The sequence below is a fragment of the Oncorhynchus clarkii genome, chromosome 18 (assembly GCF_045791955.1).
Source record: "Oncorhynchus clarkii lewisi isolate Uvic-CL-2024 chromosome 18, UVic_Ocla_1.0, whole genome shotgun sequence".
Classification (NCBI taxonomy): Eukaryota; Metazoa; Chordata; class Actinopteri; order Salmoniformes; family Salmonidae; genus Oncorhynchus; species Oncorhynchus clarkii.
The window spans coordinates 37928124-37942641 of record NC_092164.1 but is presented as its reverse complement, the minus strand read 5'-3'; the positions used below and the strand labels follow the sequence as shown (position 1 = coordinate 37942641).

At 43.5% G+C, this 14518-nt stretch overlaps 1 protein-coding gene across 1 annotated transcript; it reads right to left on the bottom strand.

Moving 5' to 3' along the window:
• Positions 1-1241: 1241 nt before the first annotated feature.
• Positions 1242-8705, bottom strand: LOC139373435 (glyceraldehyde-3-phosphate dehydrogenase-like). The gene is made up of 12 exons (XM_071113921.1): positions 8674-8705; positions 8136-8181; positions 6421-6520; positions 6107-6216; positions 4560-4650; positions 4144-4259; positions 3146-3227; positions 2718-2869; positions 2415-2493; positions 2097-2180; positions 1659-1756; positions 1242-1544 (listed from the first exon to the last, which is right to left on the bottom strand). The coding sequence occupies exons 2-12, from the start codon at positions 8156-8158 to the stop codon at positions 1475-1477; spliced, it is 1005 nt and encodes a 334-aa protein (XP_070970022.1). The 5' UTR covers positions 8159-8181; positions 8674-8705; the 3' UTR covers positions 1242-1474.
• Positions 8706-14518: the final 5813 nt, after the last annotated feature.

Sequence of the window (14518 nt, the reverse complement as noted above, 5' to 3'; positions counted from 1 at the left end):
TCATTTTCCACAGTGACAATGTCAATTTGACCGACCTGTGTTAGGGGAGTGGACATAGGCAGTAAGACCTTGAATGGAGGAAAGTGCTTCTTCCTCCTCAACATGCAGGGCTGTGGGTACAGGAGCCATGACTTTTTCTTTGCTTTGACTTGTGGATGTGGCATTGGCAGGAGCAGCTGTAGTCGGGCTGGAAGAGGTTTTCCCAACATTATCTTCCTCCTCTATGAGACACAGAGAAAGAGCGCAAGATGAGGCATGTAAAACCCATTTAGCCTTCAAATTTAAAATGCACAATCTAACTTTGGCAATAAGACGAAGACAAACCCATTCATGTAATATTTACGATTTCCCCATCTGATAAATATGAGATTGTGAGGCCCATTCGAACACGCCATCGGACAGACAATTTATCTCGTGCTTATCCCCAAAACGCAACACCGTTGATTCAGATGAGAAAAGTAAAGTGTTTCTTTTTCAGGAAAACTTCTAATTGTTTACATTGGTGATGATTTGAAGCAAGAGTAATTTTCATAAGTCACATGTTTATTTTGAAAAATGCAAATGTGATATTATAGCATGTATTATTGCTTTGGAATTGCCACAAATTTGCATCTCTAGTGCCTCTGAGATGAATGGTAAATAAATACAGTTTTCAGCTCTTGCTAACCCTGAACGATGTAATCTTGATCACTGACCATATTTGTAAACTAGATCACAGAAGCAAGGATGTAACGTAACATGTGGCAAAAGCTAAGAGGTCTGAATACTTTCCGAATGCAGAGAGATACTTAATCATCGTTAAGTGAATAGTAATAGATTGGACAGAAAACTATTTTCTTCAGAAGTGCGCACCCGTTTTCCCTGTCGTGGTAAAAAAAAAGAAGGAAAAAAAAGGGTACACTTAGTGACAGTTATGAAAAACCCATAGAAAGTTCAATACTTACATGAACAATAGTCTCTTTGCCTGTTCTCGTTCCTTGTCTCGTGTTTAAAGAGCAATGATCTGTGTGTGATTTGAATGCACTGAGCTGTTGACTTGATCACTGACTATAGCTCCTGCCATCATGTAAGCCGTTTAACCGTTTAAGGAACCAAAAACAATATGGAGTCATAAAATGTAAACAAGGAACCAAAAACAATATGGAGTCATAAAATGTAAACAGATCTAAATTCATACGTGGATTTGAACAATTCATGCATTTGCAAGATGTGCGCCTGAGGACTGAGACGATAAAAAAATGTTTTTGTTCAGAAACAAATGAGTTTTATTGTGAACTAAGGCACAGCGCGGTGGACAGGAATATTCTGCAGGCAAAAATCAGACTCAGTCTTCTGAACAGAACAGAGGTGTGACATATTATAAAACATTGCTATAGACTTTACTACTGGCTCCTTCTCTGGCGGAGGACTGTTTGGATGTCCGTTCAGGAGAAGGAAGAGGCCATGGGGGGGTTGGAAGTGTGTTGTGGAAACATTACTCTTTGAGTGCCATGTGCAGACACAAGTCAATAACACGGTTGCTATAGCCATACTCATTGTCGTACCTATGGGAGAGGGAGCAAGAGGAAGGAGTCTTTATAATGTATATAAATACTCAAAATTATAATATTGATTGTGTGTGTGTGTTTGTTGGGGGGTAGGTCTAGATAGATAAATACCATGAGACCAGCTTGACAAAGTGGTCGTTGAGTGCAATGCCTGCCCCTGCGTCGAAGATTGAGGAACGTTTGTCGCCGTTGAAGTCTGTGGACACCACCTGAGGGGGGAGAGCAACAGGCTTTAGGCTCATTATGTGAAAAACTGAAGTGAACCACCAATTAACAATCACTCTACTGCTCCCTAGTGTTTGAACTCAGGTATTGTATCATATGACCTTGAGGCTCAGTGCATGAGTGTAAGGAAAGCTTGGGCCCTGTTGATGTACTCTTAAATTGCATCCTTCCTTATTTCCTTCTTTGTGGTCATCACTGACATGACAGCAACACAGAACCTTACTCACAGCTCTCAAATCATGCTAGATCAGATTTCTGAAAGTATGGAAGGAATAATGCATTTTATAGTATTCAATCATGGTCTTGGAATGGGAAAATATTTACTTGGTCTTCCGTGTATCCCAGAATTCCCTTCATGGGTCCTTTGGAGGCCTCCTTGATGACTCTCTTGATCTCTTCATAAGGGGCCTGAGGCAGACAGGAGAAAACATTCAAATGTAGAACAATGTAACCAAATGGAGACAAATGCCTGCTGCATGTTATGTTGACAGTAAGGAAATGTGCAAAAACAAGGGTAGCTTGTCGGTGGGTGGGAAGCATGGGCAAGAGGAATTAGGTATTCAGAGTTGCTTTACTTGAGTATAACATTCAATTCAATGAAACACATCAAAAAGAGCAGAGAGCGGTGAATGGGAGACTTACAGCCTTCTCAAGACGGACAGTCAGGTCAACCACGGACACATTGGGAGTGGGGACACGGAAGGCCATGCCGGTCAGCTTGCTGTGGGTCATGAAGTTCAGTTAAATCTACATTCTGGGATTGAATTTCAAAAATAATGACAGCCCTGGTTTTGATATACAGCCGAGGGATGGGGCTAGGGAAATGTAAAAGCTTTGCAATATTCAGATGCGCCATTAGCGAAAAGCACGATACAAATCCCATCCATTATCACCATGGTCGTAAAACCTCCATTACGAAACCAGTGGCCCCGGATTGGTTCATACCCATTCAGCTCGGGGATAACCTTGCTCACGGCCTTGGCGGCGCCGGTGGAGGCGGGGATAATGTTCTGGCTGGCACCACGTCCATCTCTCCACAGCTTACCGGAGGGCCCGTCAACGGTCTTCTGTGTGGCTGTGACGGCGTGAACTGTGCTCTGTGGGAAGAGACAAGTGATATGGATGTTAGTCTATGCGAGGTGTTGTTCATTAGGCACCAAACAGGAAGTTACTATCTGAACTAATAAGAAAACCTAGTTTAATTTATTTTTCCATTGTGTACCCTAAGGAACACAACCCAGGGCTTGTGCAGAGCAGCAACATGAATGTTGTAAGCATTAGCATGTACATTGACGTCTCCACCAGTGTTGACTCACTTTTTACCGCCACAGCCCAGTCCCTGTGGTAATTGTGCTGTTTGAATCCATTCTTACCATGAGACCCTCAATGATGCCGAAGTTGTCGTTGATAACCTTGGCGATGGGAGCCAGGCAGTTAGTTGTGCAGGAGGCGTTGCTGTGAGGACATGACATCATTATCAATAATAAATCAACATGCGCCCACTCGGAAAAGACGCTACGCCACTTCAACCTCAACGTCCACTGTTACGCCGACTACAAGATCAGCATATTCAAGCCACTCCTCCACCCGCCTTTCAACCACATTAAATCCTGCCTCTCTGAAACAAACCTGGACGCAACACAACTTTCCCTTTCCGCTGGTGTGTTCTTCCAGTCCAAACTCCAGAGTTTTGGCGACAGGGTCTTATCTACAGCTACACTCAGGGTCTAGAAATTCTCTCCACCGGTCCTCCTAGTCCTGTCTAAACCTTCCCATAACTCCCACTCCACCTCAGTTCTTTCAAATGTTCTTGTTTGTTTCGTCTTGCCGTTTCCTTTATTGCCTTTTAGAAAAGCGGCATATAAGAACCATTCTTAATAATATGACATCGCCACAAACGTTTAGTCATTTAACATTGTGCCACACAGCCATAAAGTAATAATTTAAAGAGCTGCAACCTGTATTAAAACCAATAGTTATCCAGTCTGATTTGTTGTTTTCTTACCTCAAGAGGAGACATGCGGCTGCCATATGATTTCAATACAAGGTCTATGGAAATCCCTGTGACGTAAACAACGCGTGGAATGCGAGTACACACAATTTGACAAAATGGTGGAAAACAGTTCTGTTCCAAAATCAAAAAAAAGTCAAACACCCTCTCTAGCGATATTGTCCCGATGTTTTCAGGCCACGTTTCGTACTCGCATTCTCAGTAAGACAGAGGGAGGGTTTATGACCTGCTGGAACAGAGTGAGTGTGTGTTTCAGTGATTGTTTGCACAAGTAACATATCACTCACTATGTGGCAGGACTGTTTGTACGTGTCACACGGCTCCTTTAAAATAATGTTATGGTGGAGGGGAGTGGCTTACCTGACAACCTTCAGGGAGTTATCGTAATGATGGTGGTTGACTCCCATCACGAACATGGGGGCATCGGCGCTGGGGGCGGAGATGATGACCCTCTTGGCACCTCCCTGCAGGTGAGCCTATGGTGGTGGTGGGTGGGGTGAGAGGGCAAAGGGTACGTTTGTGTAACAACAAATACACAGCATCAAGGCTGCCTTGCTTGGTTCAGTCACATACAGCCGATGATATGCAAAATTGGTAGTCTGGAGGCGATTAAAACAATTTACAACATGAAAATATATACAGCACTGTGCTTACTCACTGCTCACCCACAATATTATAGCCATGAAGTATTAAAACATTTTTTTTCTCACAGAATTCAAGTATAGACCATTGTCAATGTGACCTACTTCCTACTGCTAGTGAAGAGCGGTACTTACAGAGGCCTTGTCGATGGTGGTGAACACACCAGTAGACTCAACAACGTAGTCAGCGCCAGCGTCACCCCACTTGATCTGGGAAGGGTCCCTCCTGAAGATGGCAAAGAGATGGAAGTTAGGATTATACCACAAAATCAGGGTTAGAATTACAGGGGTCCTATATACTCCCATAGCAATGCAGGGATGGGTTCACCTGTATAAGGAGTTGGTCCCCCTTTACTGCTATAACAGCCTCCACTCTTCTGGGAAGGCTTTCCACTAGATGCTGGAACATTACTGCGGGGACTTGCTTCCATTCAGCCACAAAAGCATTAGCGAGGTCAGGCACTGATGTAGTGCGATTAGGCTTGGCTCGTAGTTGGCATTCCAATTCATCCCAAAGGTGTTCGATGGGGTTGAGGTCAGGGCTCTGTGCAGGCCAGTCAAGTTCTTCCACACCGATCTCGACAAGCATTTCTGTATGGGCCTCGCTTTGTGCACGGGGGCATTGTCATGCTGAAACAGGAACTTCCCCAAACTGTTGCCTCAAAGTTGGAAGCACAGAATTGTCTAGAACGTCATTGTATGCTGTAGCGTTAAGATTTCCCTTTACTGGAACTAAGGGGCCTAGCCCGAACCATGAAAAACAGCCCCAGACCATTATTCCTCCTCCAAACTCTACAGTTGGCACTATGCATTTGGGCAAGTAGCATTCTCCTGGCAACAGCCAAACCCAGATTCGTCTGTTGGAATGCCAGATGTAGAAGTGTGATTCATTACTCCAGAGAACGCGTTTCCACTGCTCCAGATTTCAATGACGGCGAGCTTTACACCACTCCGGCTGACGCTGGGCATTGCGCATGGTGATCTTAGGTGTGGGGGGCTGCTAGGCCATGGAAACCCATTTCATGAAGCTCCCAACGAACAGTTCTTGTGCTGATGTTGCCTCCAGAGGCAGTTTGGAACTCTGTGGTAAGTGTTGCAACCGAGGACAGATGATTTTTACGAGCTTCAGCACTCGGCGTTCCCGTTCTGCGAGCTTGTGTGGCCTACCACATCGCGGCTGAGCCGTTGTTGCTCCTAGACGTTTCCACTTCGCAATAACAGCACTTACAGTTGACCGGGCCAGCTCTAGCACAGCAGCAACGTTATGAACTGACTTGTTGGAAAGGTGGCATCCTAGTACAGTGCCAGATCGAAAGTCACTGAGCTCTTCAGTAAGGCCATTCTACTGCCACTGTTTGTCTATAGAGATTGCATGGCTGTGTGCTCGATTTTTTTTTAATGCACCTGTCAGCAACGGGCGTGGCTGAAATAGCCAAATCCACTAATTTGAAGGGGTATCCACATACCTTGTATACATGGTCTAGCCTACTACTAAGGAATTCCCAAGAGTCAATGTGAATGTTTAAGATAGACAAATACTCATATTGCCAGAAGTAGTATATAACCCATCAATTTGATTCTGCACACAACAGTGTCTCAGAAACATTGTCATTTCAAACCATGCACAAAATAAGCCAATGAATGCAGCTGGAGCATTAGTAAAGAAAAGGAAAAACTCTCACTCATGGAAAACTGTGATGTGCAGGTTGCCAATGATCAGCTTGCCATTCTCTTGTCTCACTTCACTGTGCTTCCATACACCGTGAGTGGAGTCATACTTGAACATGTAGACCTATGGAACAACAACCTTTAGGGAAGTGTTGAATATGAGAACAGTAAACCTGTGCACCTGAGGTTTTTCTAGAGTTTAACCCCCCCCCCCCAAAAAAAACTGACCCACTCAAGGTCTGACTTTGGTAGAATATGTTTACATCTCTCCCTCAATTCCAGTAACCTATATTTTGGTATATTAAGCAGTAGGCTATATAAAGTTCACCATGTAGTCCAGGTCAATGAAGGGGTCGTTGATTGCGGCGACATTGACTTCACCGCTCTTGGCAGCGGCACGGGTCACCAGGCGCCCGATACGCCCAAATCTGAGAAGAGAAAAATCAGTCTTAATTCATATATAAGCAAATCCATATCACACACTATACCAGCAGGTGGCAGCAGCCATGTGACGCAGGTAGACACACCCACACCTTAAAATGAGTCCTGCACACAAGGGTCAACATATGGCTCAGCAAAGGAGTCAAAGTTCATCAGAAAGGAGTTAACAAGCATCAGAAAGAACACAAGACAAAAATAATAACGTTTTGGTAAGGTGTTCTGGCGAAAAATACCTTGTTATCAATTTCCTTTAACAAGTCATTTAGTTCTGATCAACAAAGTTACATCATACTCTACTTCACAAACCGTTTTGGAACTGCGAACAGTCAGCATGATCTTTTAGTCAGTCATTAGACATAATTTAGTTTCCATACTTAGGAGGAGTGAAATATCAATCTCCAGGTCGCAGCGTTTCGTCTTTCAAGTGGGCACAGTAAAACTGTTAGGTTGATTTTGGGAAAGGGTCTATCATAACAAACTTTAATCTCCCTGCAGTTTAGTGACAGCTGACTACTGGTCAAATAAAAGGTTAGAGGAATAGGATCGGTGTAAGAGTTCCTCCAAACTGTCTCGCTGTGACCTCTGAACTTCAGCTGAAAAGGTTAGCGGGATATTATTAGATGGGTAGAATAAAGGAATGTGACAGCTGAGGAGAGGAAAGATACAAGAGTGCTGCAAAGAGGCGTTGTGACAACCAAACCATAAATAAGAAGAGGATGGTAAGTGGCCAGACCAGGGAGGTGTTGAAACACACCATAGCAACAACAATAAAAAAGTGCAACGAAAAATGAAAATAAGCATTCATTGGACAAGTTCAGGTAGTCCCTTCTGATTTCGGCCTGTATGCTTCTGTTTCGTTTCTAGTGAAAGCTGTACAACCCAGGCTTGTGAATTTGAGAGCAAGCACCTATGGCAGGGACCATCAACTAGACTCAGCCGCAGGCTTATTTTTTTCTTGAGCGTGTGGTCAGAGGCCCGGAACATAATTACAAATAACTGCAAGAAGCCCAAACGGATATAATATTGAAGTAAAACTTGCTTACATTTGTATACGATCACATACTGTATACGCGTGGGAATACTTTGGAACAGATTTCCTAAAGTAAAATCACTTGGAGCTGATTTTCTGGTGTTTTTACAGTATTTTTATGTCCAACAACAAACATGCATACATACATATATTTTTTTGGAAACTTGGAGCGACACACAAAAAAAAACACAAAAAAAAGTCACCCGCAACCCAGCCGCCAGTTGGGGAACCCTGGACTATGGCATGTACAGTACAGAAGTGCAATGCAGTCCAGGGTCTATCCGTTGACACGATCCTGTCAACAGAGAGTTCTTATGTTCTCTTTAAGACAATACAATTTCAAATACTCTAAATTTGCCCAGTGACAGAAGCAGACACACCCCCAACTAATTTTTTTTTTTTTTTAAAGTCATAATGCATGGTCCAGCAGTTTGGTCAGGCTTATGAACTTGAGAGCAAGCACCTATGGAATGTACAGTACAGAAGTGCAATGCCGCCCAGGGTATTACCTTGTCACTTGATCCTGTTAAGTTTTAAAATATATAATTTAAAAGATAAAATATGCAACTTACCCATTGATTCCAATCTTCACCATTCTGCCTGATCTGGTCTAGTTCACTGAAGGTAAAACAAAATAATAGGTCATTAACTTGTGTTACAAAGCCCAGCACAGTATGAACATGAGGCAAAATTTGAATACGCAACAAAAATCATCCATGTACAACAATACATTAAGCATCACTGATTAACCGTCACTATAGAAAGAATCCAGCAGTGTTAGATACAAATCTATTTTGTGGCATCTATAGAATCCCAAGAATTGCACAATGCATACCTGACATTAGAATAATTTCAAAGAGCCCAAAATTGTTGCTCACCTAAAATACTCAACTATTCATGCCACGTAGGCTAATTTATTCTCTCTCATCTACACCCATTGTAGCCTGCATCTATACAAATTTTAGTCATACAAGACATCTATTCAAAACGCCAGGTAGGACTCAACCTGCCGAAGTGTAAATTGCCACAAAAAAAAACAACGCATAATTCTACTATTAAATGTCAAGTTGGCTATGAAGCCATAAAGAGGTAAATAACGTTGAAAAGTACCGTTTGTGAGTTGCTCTGTCCACAATGTCGGCAAGGTGCGCTCGCAATTTATGTTCCTATAGGGTCCATGGACACGCCCCCACGTGAACACAAAGTCATGTGCACACGCCCCTTCAGAATGTCAAGCCACAGATGGATGGGGAGCCAAGGTCATTGTCGCAATCGACACGAACATAAATTACAGAACAGGAAATTCATTTGAATGACACCCACCACTATTGATGTGATCATCTTGGCTACATTGCGTGTGGAATGAACTGGATGCATCTTGGCAAAACAAATTGGAAGATTTGTATTTGGATTGATTTGATAGTTCGATAATAATTGTATTAACCAGCTGTTTAACATGATCTTTATTTAAAGGCTATAATCTTTGGGAAAACATTTGAATAATATTTTTTTTCCAGGGCATTGGGTGTGCTTGGCTGCAAGACAGTATGTTGCAATGAAAAACAGTCCAAAGAACACGGGATGAAACCCAATGCTTCTTCGAGTGATAACAGTGGGTCCATCAATTGGCCTTTTCCCAAGGTAAGATCACAGCTGGCCTTGGACTTGTCTAAAGTCAAGCCGGCTCATATTCAGAGTGTGACACTTTGAGCAGTGCTTGACTTGGACAGGAGCTCACTGGAGCTGAGTACCGGCACCTCAAATGTTCTCCTGCTTGAGCTCCTGTTCCTCCTATAGAATATTATCTCAAAAGTATTGTGGAGCTCCTGCACCTAAATGTAAACAGTACCAGAACCTCAAATGAGTACCGGAACCTATTTCAGTCCAAGTCAACACTGACTTTGAGACATGATGGGGCATGTGATGTTCTGGTACCCATGGCTATGTGATATCCTGCATGTGTTGTAGGATGCCTGATTCAGCAAGATACATTTAAACGTTATGCTATATTCAGAGAATTTGGATGTAAAGGCAACTAAAGTGTAGATACTGAATGTTATAGGTTCTTTATTACTTATCATGAACCGAAGCATCAATGTTCTCTGGACCAAAATAAACCCGGAGAGAGAGTGAGAGAAGGAGTGAGAGAGAGATAGAGAGAGAGAGAGAGAGGACAGGGTGTGTGAGTCCATGTAAGAAAAAAAGAAAAAAAGTCACTGGAGGTTGACATTTACAAGATCCTCTATAACCCCCTTCCCCGCCCCCAAGACAGGTGTGGATAGTGAGAGGATCTGTTAGTGCAAAACTTGAGCCCAGAAGGCTACTACTACCACTACAGTAGGCTACTATGCATGCAGAATTTGAGTCTAATTTATTGCCTACGCACAAACAAAAATGATCTACGCAATTGCCATCACACCGCACACTGCACCGTCCCATCGGGACAAGAGGAATACCTATATAAGAATGTTGTTCAACATTCAACACCATAGTACCCTCCAAGCTCATCATTAAGCTTGAGGCCCTGGGTCTCAACCCCACCTTGTGCAATTGGGTCCTGGACGTCCTGACGGGCCGCCCCCTGGTGGTGAAGATAGGAAACAACATCTCCACTTCGCTGATCCTCAACACTGGGGTCCCACAAGGGTGCGTGCTCAGCCCCCTCATGTACTCCTTGTTCACCCATGACTGTGTGGCCATGCACGCCTCCAACTCAATCATCAAGTTTGCAGACGACACAACAGTAGTAGGCTTGATTAAGTTTTAATTTCCTCAGCGTACACATCACAGACAAACTGAAATGGACCACCCACACAGACAGTGTGGTGAAGAAGGCGCAACAATGCCTCTACAACACATATGTCAGAGTCAAGGCCCGCGGGCCACATCCGGCCCGCAAGAAGGTTTTTTACGGCCCCTGGGATGATCTTGATTTATTATTAGAACCGGCCCGCAGCAAGCCGGCAGCCCGCAGATCTTTTACACGCACCAATACTACATTTCCCACAATGCAAAGGTGACGCACCGAGCAGTAGGCTGCTTCATTTCAATATTTATTGGCACAGCAGTCGTCAGCATCACAGTAAAATTAACTTTCAGATACCCATCAAAAATGGCAAAACGGAAGGTGGATACTGAGAACCGGGGGTTTCAAACAAGGTGGGAGTCGGAGTATATGTTCACGAAGGTAGCTGGAAAACCTGTGTGTCTTCTGTGTGGAGAAAGTGTGGCGGTACTGAAAGAGTATAATCTGAGACGACATTATGAAACGAAACACGCGGACAAAAACAAGAATATGGACATGGAACAAAGGCTACAAAAGGCAGAGGAATTAAAACGAGGCCTCAAATCTCGACAGGCTCTGTTCAAAAAAGCCAAATCACAAGGCCAGGCTGCTGTCAAGGCCAGTTTTATTTTGGCAGAAGAGATCGCTAAATCAGCCCGGCCATTTACGGAGGGGGATTTCATCAAAAACTGCATGATTAAAGTTTGTGACGAAGTTTGCCCAGAAAAAAGGCAACTCTTTTTAAATGTGAGTCTGAGCAGAAACACCATTGCCGAGAGAGTAGACCAGTTGTCCATCAATCTAAAAGAGCAGCTTGTGAAAAAGGGAAAAGATTTTATTGCATATTCCTTGGCTGTGGATGAGAGCACCGACATTTCTGACATTGCCCAGTTGTCAATTTTCATCCGCGGAGTGGACTCCAACCTAAGCGTGACAGAGGAGTTTTTGGCTTTACGTCCTATGCATGGCACAACTACGGGGCATGATTTGTATGAAGAGGTGTCAAGATGTGTAAATGAGATGGAGCTGCCTTGGGAAAAACTCGTGGGTTTGACAACCGACGGAGCACCTGCGATGTGTGGACACAGGAGCGGACTGGTGGCGAAGATACGGGAAAAGATGCAAGAGGAAAACGCGACAGGTGAGCTGACAGCTTATCATTGTATCATACACCAGGAAGCGTTGTGCGGTAAAGCCTTGAAAATGGAGCATGTAATGAGCATCATCACGCGCACAGTTAACTTTATCAGAGCCAAAGGTTTGAATCACCGCCAGTTCAAGGCATTTCTGACGGAGTTAGAAACGGAGCATGGTGATTTGCCTTATCACACAGAGGTGCGATGGCTAAGCCAGGGAAAGGTGCTTCAAAGATGTTTCGAGCTTCGTGAGGAGATTTGTCTGTTCTTGGACAGCAAAGGGAAAGACACAACACAACTCCGAGACGAAATGTTTCTGTGTGAAATGGCTTTTCTGTGTGACATTACGAGTCATCTGAATGCAATAAACTTGCAGCTGCAGGGTCGGGATCGTGTCATCTCTGATATGTACAGTACAGTGAAGGCATTTAAAACCAAACTGACTCTGTGGGAGACGCAGATGCGGAAAGAAAATTTGAGCCACTTTCCCAGCTGCCAGACCATGAAAGAGAAGCTCTCTACCAGTGCGTTCCCGAGCACACAGTTGGCTGATAAAATAGGTATGCTTGCCGCTGACTTTCGACGCCGATTTGCTGACTTTGAAGCACAAAAAAGCAGGTTGGAACTGCTCGGTAACCCATTTGCTGTTGACGTGGAAAGCTCACCACCAAACCTCCAAATGGAGTTGATTGACCTCCAATGCAATGATGCACTGAGGGCAAAATATGCGGCAGTGGGTGCTGCGGAGTTCGCCCGTTTCCTCCCCGGCACAATGCCCCAGCTGCGCATCCAGGCTGCTCAAACGTTGTCTATGTTTGGCAGCACATACCTGTGTGAACAACTGTTTTCTTTGATGAACCTGAACAAAACATCACACAGAAGTCGACTTACTGCTGAACACCTCCACTCAATTCTGAGGATTTCTTCAGCTCAGAGCCTTACCCCGAACATTGATGAACTTGTGGAAAAGATGGGACACCACCAAGTATCACCCTCAACCTCAAACAAGTGAACATTACTGTGCAATCACATATTTAGAGTTTTTACTCAGTTCAAGTTTAAAAGTTAAAATTTAATATTTGTTTTCACTGCATGTTACTTCTCCTTAAACAAAGTGTTGTTTTTGATTAATAGATTTTTGCACTTTATTTTTTTGTATTTCAATCCAATTATATTTTAAAAATATTTCAGTTGAGTGGATGATAGAAAATTGCTATTATTGTTTTTTCTTTGAAGTAAATTTAGCCCACTTTTGCTAAAATAGAAAATATAGTCTACTGATGGTGCCTTGAATACCGGTTTCTTTCATTTAATGTTCATGTTATGGGGATATTTATATAAAGGAAATTTGTCTTTTGTGTCTGTTGAAAATTAAAGATTACTGACAGAGCCATAAGAAAATATTGCTTTATTTATCTGATCATATTGTAATATATTTGTTAGGTTTTCAGTAGGTTCAATTAGGTTCACTAGACTATATGCGTCATTTAAAAATTTTTCAATGAACATTCGAACAGTCCGGCCCTCGTCTTGTAGCTGATTTTTTTATTTGGCCCTCCGTCCATTTGACTTTGACACCCCTGCTCTACAACCTCAGGAGGCTGAAGAAATTTGGCTTGTCACCTAAAACCCTCACAAACATTTACAGATGCACAATTGAGAGCATCCTGTCGGGCTGTATCACCGCCTAGTATGGAAACTACACCGCCCACAACCGCAAGGCTCTCCAGAGGGTGGTGCAATCTGTACAACGCATCACCAGGGCAAACTACCTGCCCTCCAGGACACCTACAGCACCCGATGTCACAGGAAGGCCAAAAAGATCATCAAGGACAACAACCACCCGAGCCACTGCCTGTTCACCCCTTTACCATCCAGAAGGCGAGGTCAGTACAGGTGCATCAAAGCTGGGACCGAGAGACTGAAAAACAGCTTCTATCTCAAGGCCATCAGACTGTTAAACAGCCATCCCTAACACAGAGAGGTTGCTGCCTACATACAGACTTGAAATCATTGGCCACTTTAATAAATGGATCACTAGTCACTTTAATAATGCCACTTCAATGTTTACATATATTGCATTACTCATCTCATATGTATATACTGTATACTGCATCCTGCCTATGCTGCTCTGTCATTGCTCATCCATATATTTATATGTATGTATTCTTATTTCATTCCTTTACTTAGATTTGTGTGTATTAGGTAGTTGTTGTGGAATTGTTAGATTACATGTTAGATATTGCTGCACTGTCAGAACTCGAAGCACAAGCATTTTGCTACACTCGCAATAACATCTGCTAATCATGTGTAGGTGACCAATATTTTTTTTTTTTTTTTTTTTTTTTTTTTAGGTGGTGAAAGCGAGAGGCAGGCTGTGGGATCGAGGATAGCGGGCGTCACTTGAATGGTGAGTCTCTTGAGACTATGCCTCGTTCCCTTGTTCCTACCACGCTTCCTCCTGTTCTACTGTCCGTTAGGAATACCTGTTTAGAATTCCCCTGCTGGTGATCTCTGACACTCTCTTCATCTCTTTCTCAAGCTCCCCCAAACTTTAGCCTTGCTGCGGAAGATAGCAGAGCCATCAAACGGGGCAGGGTAAGCTCCTTACTGTGCCCAGGCTGCAAGGCTCCTAGAACAATAATATTACTAATACATCTAACTGATACAGTGATTTTTTATCACATAAAGTATCTAAAACCCGCTTAAAAATCGACACAAAAAGGAAATGCAAATGTACTGTAGCATACAAAAACAGATATAAGAGATCAGGAAGGGAGTTGAGGCAGTTTGTCTTTGGGAGCATCTTAAGCCCGATGAGCAGAGGGAGGGAGCATCTCAGCCCCCTGTAACTGTCTGTAACTTTGAGTGACCTGAGTGACCAGGCCTCCCATTGGTCAATCCCGTTACAGCCTGCCCAGAAAATCCGCTCACCTCTCCCACTAGCCACAGTTTCCCAGCAGAAGGTCAGAGTCTCCTGGCATACTGTCCCCTGAGCTGTTCTCATAAAGTTGAGTGCGCATTCAAATGTATG